At 37.8% G+C, this 19,479-nt stretch overlaps 1 protein-coding gene across 1 annotated transcript in view; it reads left to right on the forward strand.

Moving 5' to 3' along the window:
* The window catches only part of LOC149240731 (T-complex protein 1 subunit theta-like), an 84,484-nt gene that overhangs the window by 56,600 nt on the left and 8,405 nt on the right, over positions 1–19,479 (forward strand). The window contains 1 exon segment of the mRNA XM_089373794.1: positions 2,341–2,474. Within this exon segment, the coding sequence (XP_089229920.1) occupies positions 2,341–2,474 (134 nt within the window).

The raw sequence follows: 19,479 nt of genomic DNA on the forward strand, positions 1-19,479 counted from the left end.
GACTTTGTTTGGTCTTGGAGGGCTATTTATACTTATCTAATGACTCATATAAAATGCAGTATGCCCAAGAAGGGTCCTTCATACATGACATAGACTCAAATTGACTTTTATGACTAGATGACAAATGCTAAAGGTTCTCAATGGGAGCCATCACTAAAAATAAAATTCTTTGATCATGAAACCCACAAGACAAGCATAATAATAATTTTGTTTTTCTTCTTTTCATCAATTACATAAAATCACAATTACACATGTCATTATCAAGACCAAACCTAGTTACTTTTCAACAGTTTAAAGCTATTAATGATGGAGAGATACATGAGGACCCTTGTTTAGACAATAACCATGATCGAAAGAGCAATGGAGTACGTTACTCATGGTAAGCAAAAATGGAGAAAGGCACAACGCAGATGAAGCCCCCCTTCTATCCATTGGTGAAGAGCGCGCATGTGATATTGTTTTAAAATCAGGGAAGAGAAATGTCAATCCCCTGTGAAAGTTGATGGATAGAATTTCAAGCATATGTTGGGGGAGACGTAGGAAAGATATGACAAGCAGCAGCCTGGACAGGCTATGGACGTACGAGAAGATCGTTTCCCTCTACTAAAGGGAAAGCACCTGTTGCAACGATGGAAAATAGGCCATATCAAAGGGGGAAAACTTCCTGCTTTAGATACCTAGAAAGGGTAGATCCAATCTAACAGAGATGCAAATCAGGCAGCTTGTCACTCATCTCCAATAAGAGCAAAAGTTGAAGAGTATATAGGAAGAGGGGAGTTGAGAAAAGGGAAATGTTTGTACAGAGGATTCAGGGTTCCCTTCATCTTCTCAACAGGACAGTTCTTAAGGCATTGGCAGATTTCAAATCAGCAGTTAAGGATATGATATTCAACATGGTGAAGGAGACCAAGAGAGCACGTAGGAGACTGAGAAATGATCTGCATTTTAGCACAGGCTCTGCAGCAAAAACTTGTTGAAGATAGCAGATATATGGACTTGATTGTTGAATGATGTCCAGTCTCAAATCCTTCATGCAACATCGCGATGGTCCAATTGAATAGGAGGGAAGGGATCTTAGTGAGGAGTTGATGTAGAGATTCTTTGCAATGTGCTCTCATTTAAGACAGTTTCTGTGGAATCAAGGATCATGTCTCATGATTGAATATATTTTGGAAAATGTTAGGAGTCAAGAGATTGACTGGTGACAAGAAGTGAGTAGCAATTCCAGCAGTGATGGAGAACCAGATCCCAGGAACTCCAGCATCTCAGGAGTCTGTTCCATGGCAGAAATATTTCTTTTTAATTTTTTTTTATCAATTAGCAGTAGACAAATCAGTGTGGGGCATATCTGCAGTAATTCTGTTAATTGACTTATGGTTTAGATTTGAATTGTAGTTTAGATTTCATATTTCTGTGCACTTAATTAAGACAGTTTCTGCAGAATCAAGGATCATGTCTCATGTTTGTTTATATTTTGGAAAAAGTTGGAAGTCAAGAGATTGACCTGTGACAAGAAGTGAGCAGCAACTCCAGCAGTGACGGAGATCCAGATCCCAGTAAATCCAGCATCTCACGAGTCTGTTCCATGGCAGAAATATTTCTTTTTGCATTTTTATTTCCAGTTAGCAGTAGACAGATCAGTGTGAGCCATATCTGTAGTAATTCTGTTAATTGGCCTATGTTTTAAATTTTATCAGATTATATGGGGACATCTTTTTTAATTTTGAATTGTAGTTTAGATTTCAAATTTCAAAGTGATATCTTTTTTAATCCTCAAAGCCATGGCTTCTATGTCCAGAGAACATGGGACCAAATAACAAAGTTAAAATAACCCAGAGTCTATCTGAAATCCCTGTAATTCGTCCTGTACGGTAAAATCTATGTTCTTTTATTTTCACAAAAAATGTTTTCTTGGGTTAATGAAAATCGTTAAATTAAGTTCAAATATCTCCTCCTGTCTATATCTGCTCTAGAAAACCATGACTGGCTGGCTAATTTAACTTGTTTCAGTATGGAGCAAAATGCAGCTTGTCTGCATTTGCTAAAGCATGTAGTGGATTAAAATGTGGTTTAAGCCTCTAAAAGTGTTCTAGTTCCCTGTTGCAAAGTATTTTGCACTAGTATTGGATTCTGTTAAGAAGGATTTGGGAAGGCATTTATCTCTATGAGACATATCCTTGATATAATTATCCGTTTACTAGCTATCTTAACAGAAAGGCAAGCTAACACTGCTTTTATTGCTTACAAGTTACATTGCATTTCTTTAGACATGCCATCTGTGATTATTTGTCTTAGATGAGTATGTTATGACATACTTTTACGGACTTTATTTGGATACAGCTGGAGAATTATTCGAAAACGGAGGAGGCAAAAGTTGAAGAACTTATCAAAGCTGTTGCTGATTCTGGTGCCAAAGTTGTTGTGAGTGGAGGAGCTGTTGGTGAGATGGCATTGCATTTTTGTGAACGTTACAAGTAATGCACAATCCTTTGCTTTTAGATGGCCTGATTCAGTTTTTGGTTTTGGTTAATATTTTAGTTATTCTGCATTTGCTTATGTTGGTGGTCATATTAGAGAATTCGACATGCCGCTTGCTATCTACTCCCTTCCTCTTGAGTTGCAAAACAATGGATCCAGATTTAGAAAGGGAACTTTCTTTGTTGAGAAAATATTAAAGCATCATTCCTCATCTTATCTTGCTCATTTATTGGGTGCTGCTACTGCCCAAAAATTCTATTACAACAGATTTTGGAGCCTCATTTTGTCTAGTCTCAGTACAGATTTTGATGCTCCTACTTACACAGAGATCTATTTATGCAATTTCTGTAAAGTCACAGATTCTCATCGGTAGTTTTCAAATTAGATTACTAACCAAAAAAATCAATTTCATTATCATACATCTGAACTCTATGTTCATTACTTCCAGTTGTATCTTTTACTTCTCTGTTTTTCTTTCCAAGATTATGGCCAAGCCAGACACCAATTTGGTGTATATGAGGTTTCCTTGTTTGTGGGACAAGGGACCACCTTTGCACAGCGATTTGATTGCCAAAGTCTACGGAGGTGTACATACTCTAACTCAGGGTTGCAGGGGAGCAGCCCCCCCGCCCTCCCCCTTCAAATTGTTCGTGGAGCATGCTCCCGAAATTCGCTCTCGTCGTGCTCCTGCAAAAAAAATTTGCTCCCTGGGTTTTTTCACAATTTTTTTGTCACAAAGATGTTCCAAACGCATTTTTTTTCAAAGTAACACGATTTTTTGAGTAGGGCAGCTTAATATTCAAGCTTATGGTCCTAGTATTGATATGCAATTCACGGTAATGTTAAATTTTTAAAGTAAAATTGACATTCTCTTTTATCTTTCATTTTCATAAATGAAAGATAAAGGAGAATGTTACTTTCACTTAAATTTTGAACATTACCATGAAATGATTCAAGATGTTTTAGAGTGGTTCCAACCTCATTGGATTTCATATGGAGAAAGTAGAATTTTAGATTTCACTCAAAATCCAACTGACTTATCAGTTTTTCATGATTTCAGGATTGGGGGGATTGCAATGTTTCCATTGGATTTTGTCATGTGCTAGGGTATGGGACTCATATTTAATCAAGAGCACCAAGCCCTCTATGTACCTTTTGTTAGTGACATTGGTAGTCGAACTCCTCTATCATGGCCCTACTAAAAATGTACCCATCACTCAAACAAAATCTTGACTTGACATGCTACATTTTTTCTATCTTATGTTAATTGCTTAGAGGGTGATCTTAATGACAAAGATCCCAAGATAGGCACTGATTTTGATGATATGTAGCTATTTGTTGTAGCATGATTTTTTTGGATGCTAGAGGCCATCTAGAGCCTATTTGTTGATGTATTTTCAGCTCGGAGATAGCTTACACTCGATGCTATTTTGGATATGTGCATCCTTACATGCTATATAAATGAGAACTTGTAACTTGTGGACGTGGTTGATGAAGATTATAATTTCTAGATGATTGATGTTATACGGTGTAACCCATGTTTTTATGTTTTTTACATCTAATTCATTATTCTACATGTTTTTGTTGACATATATGCATCAAAATATATAAAGATATATATTATATAAAAATTCGCTCCCATTTCACTCCCAAACTGGAAACTTTTGAAATTGTTGCTCCTGCTTCTGCTCCCACTCCCCGCTTCCAAGTAACCTTGCTCTAACTCCCGCTGTATTTGAATCTGTGACCTCTTACAGGGAAGCACATGTTCTCAACCATTAGGCCAACCACCTACTTAAGCTGTACTGTTGGGAATTTTTAACATTTGTCTTCTTATTCTCAAAACGCAGTAGGACTGTGGGGGTGGTGTTCACTAATTTCCACCTTTAATTAAGCATAGTCATCGAAATCAGAAAATTTGAAATTTTGTTGGACACAAAATTTTTTTAGGATATATTCTTTGATTTTTTGTTTTGTTGTGTTTTGTTTTATCTGATGTAAGAAATCACAAATTTTGCAAGCAACTCAGGCAAAAGTAAAATGGTTACCAAGGAGGATTCATTGAAATTATGCATGGCATTGAAGAAGATATCAGAAATTTGGGGTATATTTATTTTTAATCTATTAAAAAAATCTGCTTTCAACCCAACTTATTATTTCAAAATTCACGGTTTACATGATAGTTGTTATTCTGTCCTATTCTTGATACCCAATTGCAACCTGCATCCCTTTCATTTAGGTTCCAGTGACAACTTGAGCTTCTACCTTACGGTTCACTTTCTTTCCTTGTTAAACCTCTTTCTTTACGTCATTTGAATCATAATATTTGGCATCTACTTTCATTACCTCACCCTTGTGGACCCCTCTGAGGGTTGACTAAAAGCCCCCTCTCAAGTTTGCATACTTCTGTTCATCACCCAGGGCTTCCTTTCCCCCTTGAATGAACCTTCACTATCCCTCCTTTCACAGGTTGCACCATCTTGATACCCAATTGCAACCTGCATCCCTTTCATTTAGGTTCGAGTGACAACTTGAGCTTCTACCTTACGGTTCACTTTCTTTCCTTGTTAAACCTCTTTCTTTACGTCATTTGAATCATAATATTTGGCATCTACTTTCATTACCTCACCCTTGTGGACCCCTCTGAGGGTTGACTAAAAGCCCCCTCTCAAGTTTGCATACTTCTGTTCATCACCCAGGGCTTCCTTTCCCCCTTGAATGAACCTTCACTATCCCTCCTTTCAGAGGTTGCACCATCTTAATGTACATTGTGAAGTTATTATTATTTATATTCCAAGATCCATGTCCATAGAATGCTTTTAAGTTACAATTCATTGTCTCTTACTGGAAACCCTTCTCTCAAGTGCAAGGAGGCCAAAGGCAAATTGTTGCACCTTGAATGTCCATGGAATGGTTTTAGGTTTGAAGTTATTCTAACTCAATGTCTTGTTGGAATCTCATTGTAAGATGCAATGAGGGAGGGGAAAGGCAAATTGTTGCATCCACGATATACTCTGATAAAGTGCCTCGTGTTGCATCTTGTGCTTCATAGCAGGGGTGAAAGTAGGGCACTGTTCGGTGTTATCAATAAATGAAAAATCAATAAAAATACAAGGACACCAATGGCAAGTTGCACCCAGAAAATACTTACTGCAGTTGTGATAAATTTTTTGTGAATGATTATGAATTGGATGAAAATCAATAGTGCAATTCAGTTTAAACTGACTGAGAAGAAACTGGGTTCAACTTGCAAATGCTTATACTGCAGTTTGAATTTCCTGGATGATCTTAATTGCAATGAATTCTGTGTGCATTTGTACACTTACAAATATCTTTGTTTGATTTTGTACCAGACAATATGATTTTGAATTTTACTGATTAGCATTTGGTAACTCTTTTATGTAAAAACTGAAAAAATTATGGATCACAGTGATATGGGTAGTATTAAACTACTTTAGATCATAACTCAATGTGTCATAGACCTAAAGAAGATAAGATATAAATGGTAGCGTTTGGTTGACAGCTCTCACTATGGTTCAATTACATTTTTTAAACGTTCATCATCTTTGAGAGATAAAGATATATTCATTCACAATGAAGGTGCTAAATTCCTAGACATCAAAACATCCATCTAGAGTAGAACCAAAGAAGGAAGGATAGCCTCTGCTTGCAGGCAGAACTAATTTGAGCTGCAGGTTATTGTTGTAGTACCCCTCCTCCCGCCACCATGAGTTGGGGCAGCAGGCCCTACCTTACACAACTCCTAGTCATCTAATGCAAAATTTTTAAGGAGTACCAACTTTCAATTAGGCTCCACATTTTACTTTCACCAGTTTCAATGAAAATATAAAAATGAAATCCTCACAGAATTATCTGGTTTGAGATTGGAATCTGGTGGACTTACTTAATCCTCAGCTCCCATCTCAAGTCTCTTTGCAAGGACCACAATGCAAAGCCGGGTGTACCTTCTACTTTCCCTGGGATAGTCTTGTTCCTCCCAGGACCCACCGAGCTTCATGTTACACCTGTGGGATGAGAATGAAGGCAATACCAAGGTTCCCATTCTCTCACACAAACAACCCATTTCTTTTGACCCAAAATTTTCCTAGCAGAACCACCTTCATTTTCTCTTCTCTTTATAGCCTTTAAATTTTAACGCAAGTGGCAGATGGCCCATGCAGTTTCTTTTAAATTTGAAAATATTTCTCTTTTCTGCTTTTGATCGAGTAGCAATAGAAGCTGCATTTGTGCTCCTACTCTGTACTGAACTTGAATGTATTTTTAGTACCATTGATCTACTTATCGTGGTCATTCATTGGGATTTACTGATATTATCTTATCTTATCTAATTTTCACATGAAATCCATGTTTGCTTCATGGAAAATCTCCCTTTCAATTATATTTCTTCTAATTTTACTCTACCCATGTGGAACCCATGTCAGTTGTCTGATCACCCTCCTAAAATCCTTTTAAATTTATGTTACTGTGTTGTTCACATTCATACCCATCTTAACTAATCTAATTAGAACTGAATTTGTTGTTAACATTTCTTAACTTGACTAATGCAACACTTAACTTAGGTAGGTCATTTTATTCTTCATATTTGCACCAAACTCTTTTATCTGTATGTTAATTAATGAAGAGGTATTTGGTTTTAATACTATTTCCTTAGGCCAGGACTTATGTTTTGATATAGCTGGGAACATCAACATTTTCACATATTACTATGAGGATCAACGTTTGTTTCCCCTTGCTAAAATAGGGTTGTACTAACTTTATTTTCTTGTAGCTTACTTGCTATGCTCCAACCTCGTCGAGGCATAAGATTACACCCTCACTTAACCCTTAATTGGTCATTACCTCCAGTCCCCCATTAAATGGTGTACCATGCCACTATGTCTTGTCAGTTAACCAAGGAACCTTGTCTGCTCTAAATTTGTCTATCCAAAATCAGATAACAGTGCTCTAAAGAAGGAAATTAAATCATTTAGGTGGTATAAAATCAAATATGCAATTATTGGATTTAGTCTCTACCAGAAGGTTCTTTTCCACAACGCCATTATTGCCTATGAGCACAAATTAAGCAAACTAGCATATATTTGATTATTAGCACTTTCATAGTATAGCTAATCAAATCATGGTTCCTCATCTTGAAAGGTTCTAAACATTGTTTTAAAATTCAGAATTGGACTCAATTTGCTGAGGGTTAGACTGGAGTCAGATCAAAATTTGATATGAGTCGGTTGATGACTCAGTTTGTGAACAAACTGGCTTACCGGAAAATTACACAAGATATGAAATTTTTAATGAAAAATATATATATTCATGTACATTGATTGTTGAAGAATGTAACGAGGTTCGATCTTCATAATTGTATAATGTAATTTATTTGTCAAAAGAAAAATTATAACGACTTATTAAAGCATAGGTTTCATGCTTGGGCAATCATGTTTATAGGTCAAAGCCCTCCATTGTAGGCTTCTAGGTTTTATATTGAGTCAATAGAATCATTGTCTAATTTTATTTGACCCTTCTTGGACTTTTGTATCATGTAAAAATAATTATTCTTGAGTCAAATAGGTCATTTGACACCTCCACACCAAGTCGGCCCTATGATGATGAAGTCGGCCTACATTAGGGCAATTCGACCCACAAAAGAGGCTATATATAAACAGGTAGTTCGATCCATTTGCTCACTCACTCAACAAGTTTGATACACAAGAAAGAGAGGCTAAAAAAGGTGTGAGATTCCAAGAGAAGGAAGAAGACAAAGTCAAAGTTTTGGGCTATCTTTCTCTCACACGTGTGAAGTTATTGGCTATTCCTGGGTCCGAAATTCTGAAGTCTACTGTAGGTCGAAGTTCTACTGCTGGGGAGGTTGAAATTCTGTTGCTGCCATGTCAAAATTCTAGGTCGAAGTTGCTGCTGTTAGAACATCACTTGGAGAAGAAGGAAGGGTTGACTTGGTGATTGGAAGAAGTTCGTGTCTAGGTCAAAAGAAGGAAGAGTTCTAATTGGGTTTTACCCTTATAGGGGTTTTGCCCTGGCTGTTCGCCTACATCTTGCGATCTTCATATACATATAAATTTGTAATTGCTCGATGAAATAAAATATAATAAAGAAGTAAAAGAAGCCAATATAATTCACAAGTAATTATCAAAGAAGAGGAATCAAACCCTAATTACTACCATCATTGATTTCTCAACATGGTATCAAAGCTAAGGTTAAAGATGGTTGGAGATAACTTTGTTGGCTTGAAAGGAAAGGATACTCCCTCTATGGCAAGTTACTTGAAGATGGGATTCAATATCATAAGAATTGTAGAAAGCTGGATTGGAAGGATCTTCTACAACCTATCTAAGAAGGTCAAAAGCGAAGGATTCTTGGCTGCACTTACAAGTACTCTTGATGATGACAATGCATGGATCATTGATAGTGGAGCATCAAGACATATGACAGGAGAAAGCAGACAACTTCATACTCTATCAAAGGAACAATCATCTCATGTAATGGAGCTAGGAGACAACAACAATTATGCAGTCAAGGGTCTTGGATCTACATCTTTGAAGCTGGAGAATGGAGCAAAGCTACACCTCAATAATATACTCTATGTTCTAGGTTCGAAAAGTAATTTACTTTCAATTTCTTGTTTAGAAGATAAAGGAGATAGGGTTTCTTTTGTAGATCGTAAAGTCTTGGTTTGGGGAAAGGATTCAAGCATTGAAAAGGCAAAAGTTATTCGAGTTCGTGAAGGAAGACTATATAGAGTTATAACACCATCCCCTCAAGCTTTAGTTCACCATGAAATCAATCCCAACGAACTATGGAATAGAATATATGGGCATATACACTACAAGATCATTCCCTCTCTCAATCAAATGGTAAATGGCATCCTTAACATCAAAGAAAATCGTGAAGGAGTTTGAAAAGGATGTGCTTTGGGAAAGAATACAAGGAAGGCTTTCACAAGCATTGATACAAGGTCTAAGGAAATATTAGACCTCATTCATTTTGATGTGTGTGGGCCTATGTCTAACAATCACTTGGAGGCCATCTTTATTATATGACCTTCATTGATGATTACTTTAAAAAGACATGGCTCTACCTTCTCAAGACAAAGTATGAAGTGTTTGAAAATTCAAGGAGTTTGGATCTGAAGTAGAGACCATGACCAAAAGAAAGATAAAGACCTTGAGATCGGACAATGGTGGGGAATATACTTCAAAATAATTCGTTGCTTATTGTGAAGTAGGTATTAAGAGGGAGCTCATTGTTCCCTACAATCTCGAACAAAATTGAGTTGCAGAAAGAAAAAATAGAACAATTGAAGAATGCATAAGAACTATAATATTTGATCAAGATGTTTCGAAGTTTCTATGGGGTGAAGCGGCTATGACAACAATATATATACAAAATAGAAGTCCTCGTAGACATTTTGAGAATATGACATCTCAAGAAGCATTCATAGGGAAGGAGCCATGTGTGGACCATCTTCGAATATTTGGGTCCCCGCGTACATCCATGTTCTAAAGGACAAGCGAAAGAAACTAGATTCTACAAGCATCAAAGGGATCTTTGTTGGCTATAGTGTTTCTTCAAAGGCATATAGAATCTACATTAAGGAAGGAAGACAAATTGAAGTAAGCAAGGATGTTATATTTGATGAGAATCATGCCTACAAGAGATCCAAGGACATTCTAATTGAATCTGATGATGAAGATACACCACTATTTGAAGAAGAAAAACATCATGATGGGACAACTCCAAACCAAGAAGAAGAAGATGAAGGACCAAGTGAACTGATTCACCCTGTGATCATACCTAAAACAAGGAAAAAGCCAAATTGGTTGAAAGCTACTCCTGAAGATGCCGAAGGAGATGGAGCTGCTAAAGGAACTTTTAGAGAAAGCAAAATACCAAAAAGATATTCAGGATATGCAACATATACATAACAAAATTGATAGAAGCTAAACCAACTATATTTGAAGAAGCCACTTATCTAGAAGAATAGAAGAAGGCGATGCACAAAGAATATCAATCCGTAATGAAGAATAGAGTCTGGGAAGTCGTTCCTAGGCCAAGGGACAAATAAATTGTCACTGCAAAATTGATTTACAAAATCAAACACGCTATTGATGGAAGTATAGATAAATACAAAGCTAGATTTGTTGCAAGGGGTTTCTCTCAAAAGGAAGGTATAGACTATGAAGAAACCTTTGCATCTACTGCTAGGTATACCACTATAAGATCTTTGGTTTCGCTAGCTGCTACAATGGGATGGAATATTCATCAAATGGACATAAAAACAACATTTCTGAATGGGACCATCAATGAAGAAGTATACATTGAACAACTAGAACGCTTTGAAGTAAATAGCAGGGACACATGTTTGCAGACATAAGAAAGTCCTATATGGCTCAAAGCAAGCTCCTAGAGCATGTTATGCAAGTATGGATGCATATCTCTTAAGAATTGGGTTCGTCAAAATTTCTGCATATCCAAATATCTACATTAAGGTAGTGAACAATGAACTGGTCATTATACTACTTTGTGTAGATGATTTGTTTATTACAGGTATGGAGCATAGAATACAAGAATCCAAGAAGATATTGGCAACTGAATTTGAAATGAAAGATCTGGGACTTATGCACTATTACTTGGGTTTGGAAGTTTGGCATAAACCCATAGAAATATATCTGGGTCAAGGTAAATACATAATCAAGATTTTATATGAATTTGGTATGATGGATTCCAAGCCTATGACTACTCCCATGATCACTAATCTCAAGAAGATGAGGAGCTCTGATTCTAGTCTCGTCGATCCTACTAACTATCGTAAGTTGGTGGTCTCTCGAGTCTCTATTGTATCTGGTAAATACAAGACCTGATATCTGTTTTATTGTAAATATTCTTAGTCAATTTCAGTTGGAGCCTCGTCATGACCATTGGATAACTGCTAAGCATATCCTTAGATATCTCTGTGGCACTACACATCATTGCCTAAAATATGATGGAAAGGAAGCCAAGTTGACAAGTTTCACAGATTTAGATTGGGATGGCAGTGAGACTGATGGCAGAAGCACTATCGGTGGATGTTTTAGTTTGGGTGCTGCAATGATCTCATGGATGAGTAGAAAACAAGATCCTGTTGCATTAAGTAGTGCTGAAGCTGAATACGTTTCTGCTTGTGAAGTAGGAAATGAAGCTGTTTGGTTGAGAAAACTCTTGTTAGATTTGTTTGTAAAGCTTCTAGATATTACTATAATAAATTTTGATAATCAAAGCAACATTATTAAGATGTCCAAAGACCTGTATTCCAAGGAAGGACAAAGCATATCAACAAGTACCACTACATTAGAAGTTTGGTACAAGACCAGGTCGTAAAGCTACAATATATTCCAATAGATGAATAGGTAGGCTGCGTGTTGACAAAGTCTCTTCCAAATCAAAAGTTTGAGTATTTTAGAAGCATGCTTGGTTTGGATGATATTGCAAGCTTAGTTGATAACGAGAGGTGAAGCATCAAATTGGGTCATAAAGCTACAATATATTACAATAGATGAACATGTAGTTGATGTGCTGACAAAGTCTCTTCTAAATCAAAAGTTTGAGTATTTTAGAAGCATGCTTGGTTTGGTTGATATTGCAGGTTTAGTTGATAAAGAGAGATGAAGCATCTAATGGTGGATGCTTGGGAGGACATCTGGCTGGCCTATGTGTGTTTGATGTCCTGACCCCGAAGAGGGAGGGTGGCGTTGGTCTTGGAGGTCTGACCTTGGATACATACCTAGATCCCTGGGTTGATGGTTAGTTAGTAAGCCTAATGGTACCTAGACTGGCTGGAAACTTTAGTCCATTTTAGTCCCACTTGGATAGATAACCCTAGTTAGATATCTAGTCTGTGGCACTGAGTGTTCGTGGACTCTTCATAGTTCATGTGTTTTTGAGATCTTCCACACACACACACATAACACACACACATATATATAGTTAAGAGGGAGTGTTGAAGAATGAAACTAGGTTCGGTCTTCATAATTGTATAATGTAATTTATTTGTTGAAAGAAATTTTATAATGACTTGTTAAAGAATGGGTTTCATGCTTGGGTCATCATGTTTATAGGTCAAAGGCTCCATTGTAGGCTTCTAGGTTTTATATTGAGTCAATAGAGTCATTATCAATTTTATTAGACCCTTCTTGGGCTTTTGTATCATGTAAAAAGGATTATTCTTGAGTTAAATAGGTCATTTGACACCTCCACAACGATTCGACCCTATGATGATGAAGTCGGCCTACATTAGGGCAATTTGACCCACAGAAGAGGCTATATATAGACAAGCAATTCGACCGATTTTCTCATTCACTGAACAAGATTGATACACAAGAAAGAGAGGTAGAAAAAGGTACGAAATTCCAAGAGAAGAAAGAAGGTAGAGGAAGAAGACTAAGTCGAAGTTTTGGGCTATCTTTCCCTCACACGTGCGAAGTTATTGGACTATTACCGGGGCCAAAATTTTGAAGTCTACTGCAGGTCGAAGTTCTGCTGTTGGGGAGGCCGAAATTTTGCTGTTGCTAGGTCAAAATTCTAGGCGGAGGTTGTTGCTAGGAGAACATCACTTGGAGAAGAAGGAAGGGCTGATTTGGTGATTGGAGCAAGTCTGTGTCTAGGTCAAAAGAGTCTTGGACTTTCTCATCTTGTCTTTGTATCTACTAGGGGAAAAGTTCTGACTTGGTTTTCCCCTTATAGGGGTTTTTCCCTAGTTGTCTGCCTACATCTTGTGTCTCTTGTTCTTGTGATCTTCATATACATGTAAATTGGTAATTGCTTGATGAAACATCATATTATAAAGAAGTAAAAGAAGCCAACATAATCCACAAATAATTATCAAAGTAGAGGAATCAAACCCTAATTACTACTAGCATTGATTTCTCAATATTGATGTAAGTCCAAACCACTAGGGACCAAATATGCAAAGTCTGCTTGTGTGTATACCATGGAAGGGTGAATATAGGAAGCTCTGAATTGACCTTCCATACACATTAAACTTTTATGAAACCAAAAACTTTGAATATAATAATAACAATGCATTTGATAAAAATTAAGTATCTAGTTGAATGACAAAGCCGAAGATGTAGAATGATGCATTATTGATTTATATTATATGTTAACGCCAAGCGTTGCTAATATAGTGAATTATGATGCTTTGAATATTATGTAGGTCACAATAATGTCTCATTGAAACTATTTAAAAATGGCTTTTATTTGTTTCTTATTATTACATAACCATGAGATTCTAGAAACACCTAGAAAATCAGAAATAGATTTGGCTGGGGTGAAATGACATGACAATAGGTGGCAGGTCAAGCCAACGATAGATGGACATAAAATGGAAATACCATTTCACGACTTGCCAAGCAAGCAAGCAATGCCTCATGAACTTGATGAGGCCACACCTTTACGTACCATCCAAACAATAACTACACATTTAGCATGCCCCTCTACCCATTTATACAGCTTCCAACAATTATTATTCCACATCTTCCTATTGAGAAATTCAATCCTGACTACTATTTGAGTTGGCCTATTTAGGGGTCGATTTGCCTGCAGAATTCTTTTGATTATTTATAATTGCTGTTTGCATGTTTTCTGCAGAAAAGCAGAACTATCAACATATATTATTGGCTTCCTTCATTCAATTCCTAAGTGAGAGAGACTGGAAAATTGAATTAACTGCTGCCAGCGATGGTTTCCTCAAGGCTTCTGGCCATGGTGGTAAGAAATCTGATTACCAGGAAGCAAGGCCTTGTTCCCAGTGGGATGCAGAGTGAATTTTAGGTTGTACTGGCTGGTCTGACCAGTTCTCTACCAAATTGGCTGGAATAGTAGCCAGAGTACTTCAAGGGCTGGTCCGTCATCCTTTAGGGTCAAACTGGCCAGTTTTTAAAAACGGGTTTCAAGAGCCTTCTAGTCATCTAACAGGTTGGCTCAACCCTGTTTCTTTTTTTAATCTCAAAAAGTGGGTCAAAAGGGTGGGGCACTATAATAGTAATAGGCCTAATTGATGCACGATCCATTGTCAGGGTCTTCAAAGGCTTGCCATATTCTATTAACCATTAGTGTAAATCTATTTGTAAAATAGACTTCAATCTTCAATGACAAAATGCCATTAATATAAATGTGTAAGCCTTGGCAAAATAATAATGTAATTGGTTTTCTGGCCTAGCTTTTGTCATATTTGTTATAGATGGTTACTTGTTTCTTATTGCCTTTTTATAAGCTGCTAGTCACTGAAGCACAACACTTAGCTTTGAGATTTGGTCGAGCCTGTGTGCCCCTTGGGATAGTTTATCCCCCCCATAGGTGGCTCCCACCCTTAGCCCCTCCCCTTCCCATGAGGTTTGAACCTGAGACTTGAAGGGGAGTAAAGCACAAAGAAACCAACAAGTCTACACCCTATGGTTAGAATTTATTGATTTATAATGTATTTTTTCGAAGAAAAAGTCATAATTTTATTCAACCTGAAAAAAGGAACAAAATTACATTCTGCAGATGCTTAAGAGCATTTGATCATGTCAACCCTTCGGCTGATGAGCAATAAAAAGAAGTCTGTAAAAAAATACATAATTTTTTTAACAGGAATGAGTACTCTTTCATTAAATCTGTGCTCGGTTGAGGCAAAAACCCGAGGGATTTACATTGCAGAAGAATACTAAACTTCATGACTAGAGAATGCTGGTTGTAACAGTGTGCAGATTACATACAAAACCACAATACTGAAAAGTACTCTTATTCTACTATTGGTATATATCCGACAAACTTAGACAAAAGAACTAAACATTTAAACCCAGTCATCTCATATCTAACTTAGGGAAGAGGGTCCGCTGGACGATTTAGATCAATTTCCATGTTCACTTCTGTCTTGTCTGATTGGTTCATTCTTCTGAAGTTGAAGATTCACCATGATGCTGCGAAGTGCCTCCACTTTGTCCTCCAGGCTAGCAATCCTCTGATGCTGACTCTCCACATTATCTAGTGTGTTGCTCTAAGAGGTGCAGTGCTGATGGAGCATTACTTGTAGGTCATATAACTCGGCCCTCATCTCCGCAAGTTCCATTCTGCAATGCTTACAGGATGTTGAAGCCTAAGGGCTAGAATTCGCAGGGCCACCCGTTGAATTGCCCTTTTTACACTCCCTTCTGGAGCCACGGCTAGTGCACTGCTCTTGATGACCCCATGGGCCCGACACCATGGCATCCAAAGCCCTTTCCAAAATAATGCCACTCACGCGAGAGGGAAATTGGTGCACTCTTCGACTACCTGGGGTGGTAACTACTAATGCAGAGAAATTAACACGAGACCTCAAACCCCTTCCTAAATTGAATAATTGAAGCACAAGTGTTACTAGAGAGCCAAACCCGGACAAGTGCCTGAAGTGAATTGTTCTGCAGAAAATCCTCAACCCTTCAGAGGGCTCAGCACCTTTGAGCTCAACAACCCACCACCACACTGCCCGCAGCTTGGGACCAGACTCCTCCCTAGCCTCCAGGATGAAGCATACTATGAAACCTGGCGCCTATTTATTCTATTCACCCATCAGGAGGAATGTGCGGGGCTGGCTTTCATCTGCAAATTTACCAGTGTTCCAACGCATCTTCATCATCGATCTGCTGTGTGAAATGACTCCTCCTCCATGCAGCCGGGCCTTCATATTAACTGTATAATTTTGTGCAACTAAGGGAGAAATTTTCTTCCTTCCTTAAAAAAAAACACTTTATGAAGCGAATTATTTCCATGTGGCGCCACAAGTGCTAGGCAGGCTCTTCTAGATGGTCAATTCGACTTGCCTAGAAACTTACCTGATGGCTAGTTGGCTTTCATTCAGTTCACATGGTGGCTATATAAAGAGGTTAATTCACTTTCCCTGATATGTAATTCGATCATGCACACTTTGCTCATCCAATCTCCTACGCGAAGGTATTCAAAGAGATGTTTAAGGGTCAGATCAAGTGAAGAAATTTATCTTCTATCTTTTATTGAAGACTGTGATTTGGTTGTTCATTATTCTGTGATCTGAGCTCATTGATTGGTCAAAGATTATAATTGCTTCAGGCCTGTAACTAGGCCGAGATTTACTTCAGATCTGCCTCCACAGATCTAGATCTGATACATTTCAGATCTGCCTCACACAGATCTAGATCTGAGCCACCTCAGGATGCCATTTTAGAATTGTGATCTGGTCTGAGCTTATGCCTTCACAGATCTGTATTCTATCTCAAGTTTGAGCCTCAGAAGGGAAGAAGATCTGAGATCTATCTCTGTGGTATGGTGAGAGGATCAACCTCTTGTTTCAGATCTAGCTGGAAGACATTGTGAAGAAGACCTTAAAACTTGTGGAAGCTATTATCAGTGGCAGATCTCTTATCATCACTGGTGATCTCTTTCACATTGGTGATAAAGTTCTTGCATCAGTATTTTATCTCTCTCACTATTAACAGATTCATTGGAAGCCTATTATTTCGTTTCATCATTAGTAGATCTAGTGGAGATTTCTCTCGCATTTCTGGAGATTTCTTTCTTGCATTATTGTTTGGCAGATTTCATATTATTGGCAAGATCTCTATCTTGTATTATCATTGGTGGCAGATCTCCCTTGTATCAGATCTCACACTTCAGAAGATCTGTCCTAGTTTAAAAAGGGGTAATGTTGTTGTCATTGAGAAAAGGGTTTTGTACTCTGCTTATGTATCTTTGTTGAACATTTGATGAAGATCTAATAGAAGAATATTCTTAAAGGGTTTTCCCCCACAGTGGGGTTTTTCCCTGGTCTTGGACCAAATCTGCTGTCTTACTGTTCTTTGACTGTCTTCTATATGGTTATTGGTTACTGTCTGCACTTAAAGGTTGAAGATCTAAGTTAATTAATTGCAAAATTTAACATTAACCGACCGCCTAGTCCTCGCCTGAGTGATTAAATGCAGTACTTTGGATAAGCTACAACACACAGGATACATACATTTTCGCATTAAGTGAATCCAGAACAGAGACACTGCACTTTGAAATAATACATTTGCATGAATCCAAGACATGAGGGCTGCCACGTTGAGCCTGCTGGTGGCTTCCGATGCCACCAGGCATGGGAGATCCATTATGGAACAATTATTGAACTTGATGTCAGAATGTTTTTGCAATGTATGAGCGGAGGGAGTCAGAGGTACGAGAGGAATGACGATGATAAGGAGTGATTATACATTGATTCCAGATTGAGATGGGTTCTTATATGTATGAATATGGGATTATGGCTAAGCATAGATAACATCAAGGCATAGGGAGTTGGTCTACCTCACCATTTACTTTAGTTTTACCTTCTTCCAGCAAGCAAGCCTTATTGGCCATTTTATCCACATCCGCATTGAGGGTCCTCAGAATGTGAAAAGGTTGCAAGCTAGAGGAGGATATGATACCTTTGATTCAACAAAGTAACAAACTGAGCCCATTATCTCTAGGAGAGGAGTCGGTTCTCAATAGGCGGTTTACAAAAAGGTCCCAGAATGCATATGTCCTTGATTCCTCTTTTATTAGTTAAGAGAAGACCCAAATAGAGTCCATAAGCTTCTGCCTGATAGTTGGTTTTCCTACCCAATCCCCAAGCATACTTATCAACAATTATTCCTTCGGGATTAGAGAGAATCCCCCCCACTTCTGCCACATCTGTAAAAAATTACATAAAATTAGCTGAAGTTGAGTGTGATAAAAATCACGTAACTTCTCCTATTTTTTTTTCCTTTTCTAAACCTTTTGGCAAACCCCATGGCTGGGAGTCACTGTTACCATTGCCAATTCATTTCCATCTGACTTATTGATTTATAATGTGTTATGAGAGATTCAATCTCTAATTGCATATTGCTTCTCATACAGCTATGTAGAGCTTGCATAAGTCTTATGTTCTCTGTTTTTGTTGGCATCCGTCCTGTTGGGTCATTTGATGACACCTGATGTCAATAAACAGCTTTTGATTTCACTTGTAGTAATGTTAACTTTAGGCAACAATGGTATGTTCTATGCTTTAGAGCAATTTTACTTCAATTTCTTTATTAGCCCAGTATCAATATTCAGATTAGCGATCACATCAACATGATAGTAAAATGCAGATAGAATATAAACATAAACAGTAGAAGACAAGCCAAGACAAGAGGACACAAGATGTGGCCCCAGCCAGGGACAAATCCTTGATCAAATCTTCTTTTAGTCTTCAATAGTTCAGCAGAGAGAGATAGTACAATTTACAAATCTGATAATTTATAACAGCAGCAAAAGAGCCCTAACCAGAAAAGTCAACGCTGGTCAACAGGGCAGATTTGACCCTCAGCAAATCGGTCAACTTCAGCCTCCAAACAGCAAGATAAAACAGCCCTCAAAACATTCAAATTCAGCCCAGTCAAAGTCTGGTCAAACAGCCCACCTGCAGTCAGCCTTAGCTGCAGTCAATGTTGGTCGACAATCAACTTTTAGCCTTGATTTCTGTGCCCAGAAATGTGGCCTGCCCAAACAGAGATAGCCCTCATAAAAATGCAGTCAAAGGAGGTCAACGCATGCTGGTCAATGCTTGGTCAAACTGTCCAGAAATTCGGTCTCTTGAAATTTCGGCCTCCTGAAATTTCAGACGTGTGGAGAGAGAGAGGCTTAGAAATCCATACCCAATCAATGAGAGAGAGAGAGAAGTGTGAAGATGAGTGTGTCCAAATGAGGTTAAGTCACCTTCTATTTATATGCAACGTTGAGGATGAATAGACGTGACGGTTGGACTTATGAGCCTACATAAGATTGTTGGCCAATCTTGACAATTTGACCATAATCAAAATAAATTCATAACTTCATTTGTACATGTCAGAATCAGATGATCTTTAAATCAATCCTACACTTCTCGGAGAGAGGAATCCAAGAAAAATATCAGCTGTCATAAATAAGATGACCCATGTGGAGTTTGGCCCTAGTTGCCAATTT

Source organism: Pinus tabuliformis, chromosome 8, assembly GCF_031772625.1.
Source record: "Pinus tabuliformis cultivar Carrire ecotype Pingquan chromosome 8, CPIR1, whole genome shotgun sequence".
NCBI lineage: Eukaryota > Viridiplantae > Streptophyta > Pinopsida > Pinales > Pinaceae > Pinus > Pinus tabuliformis.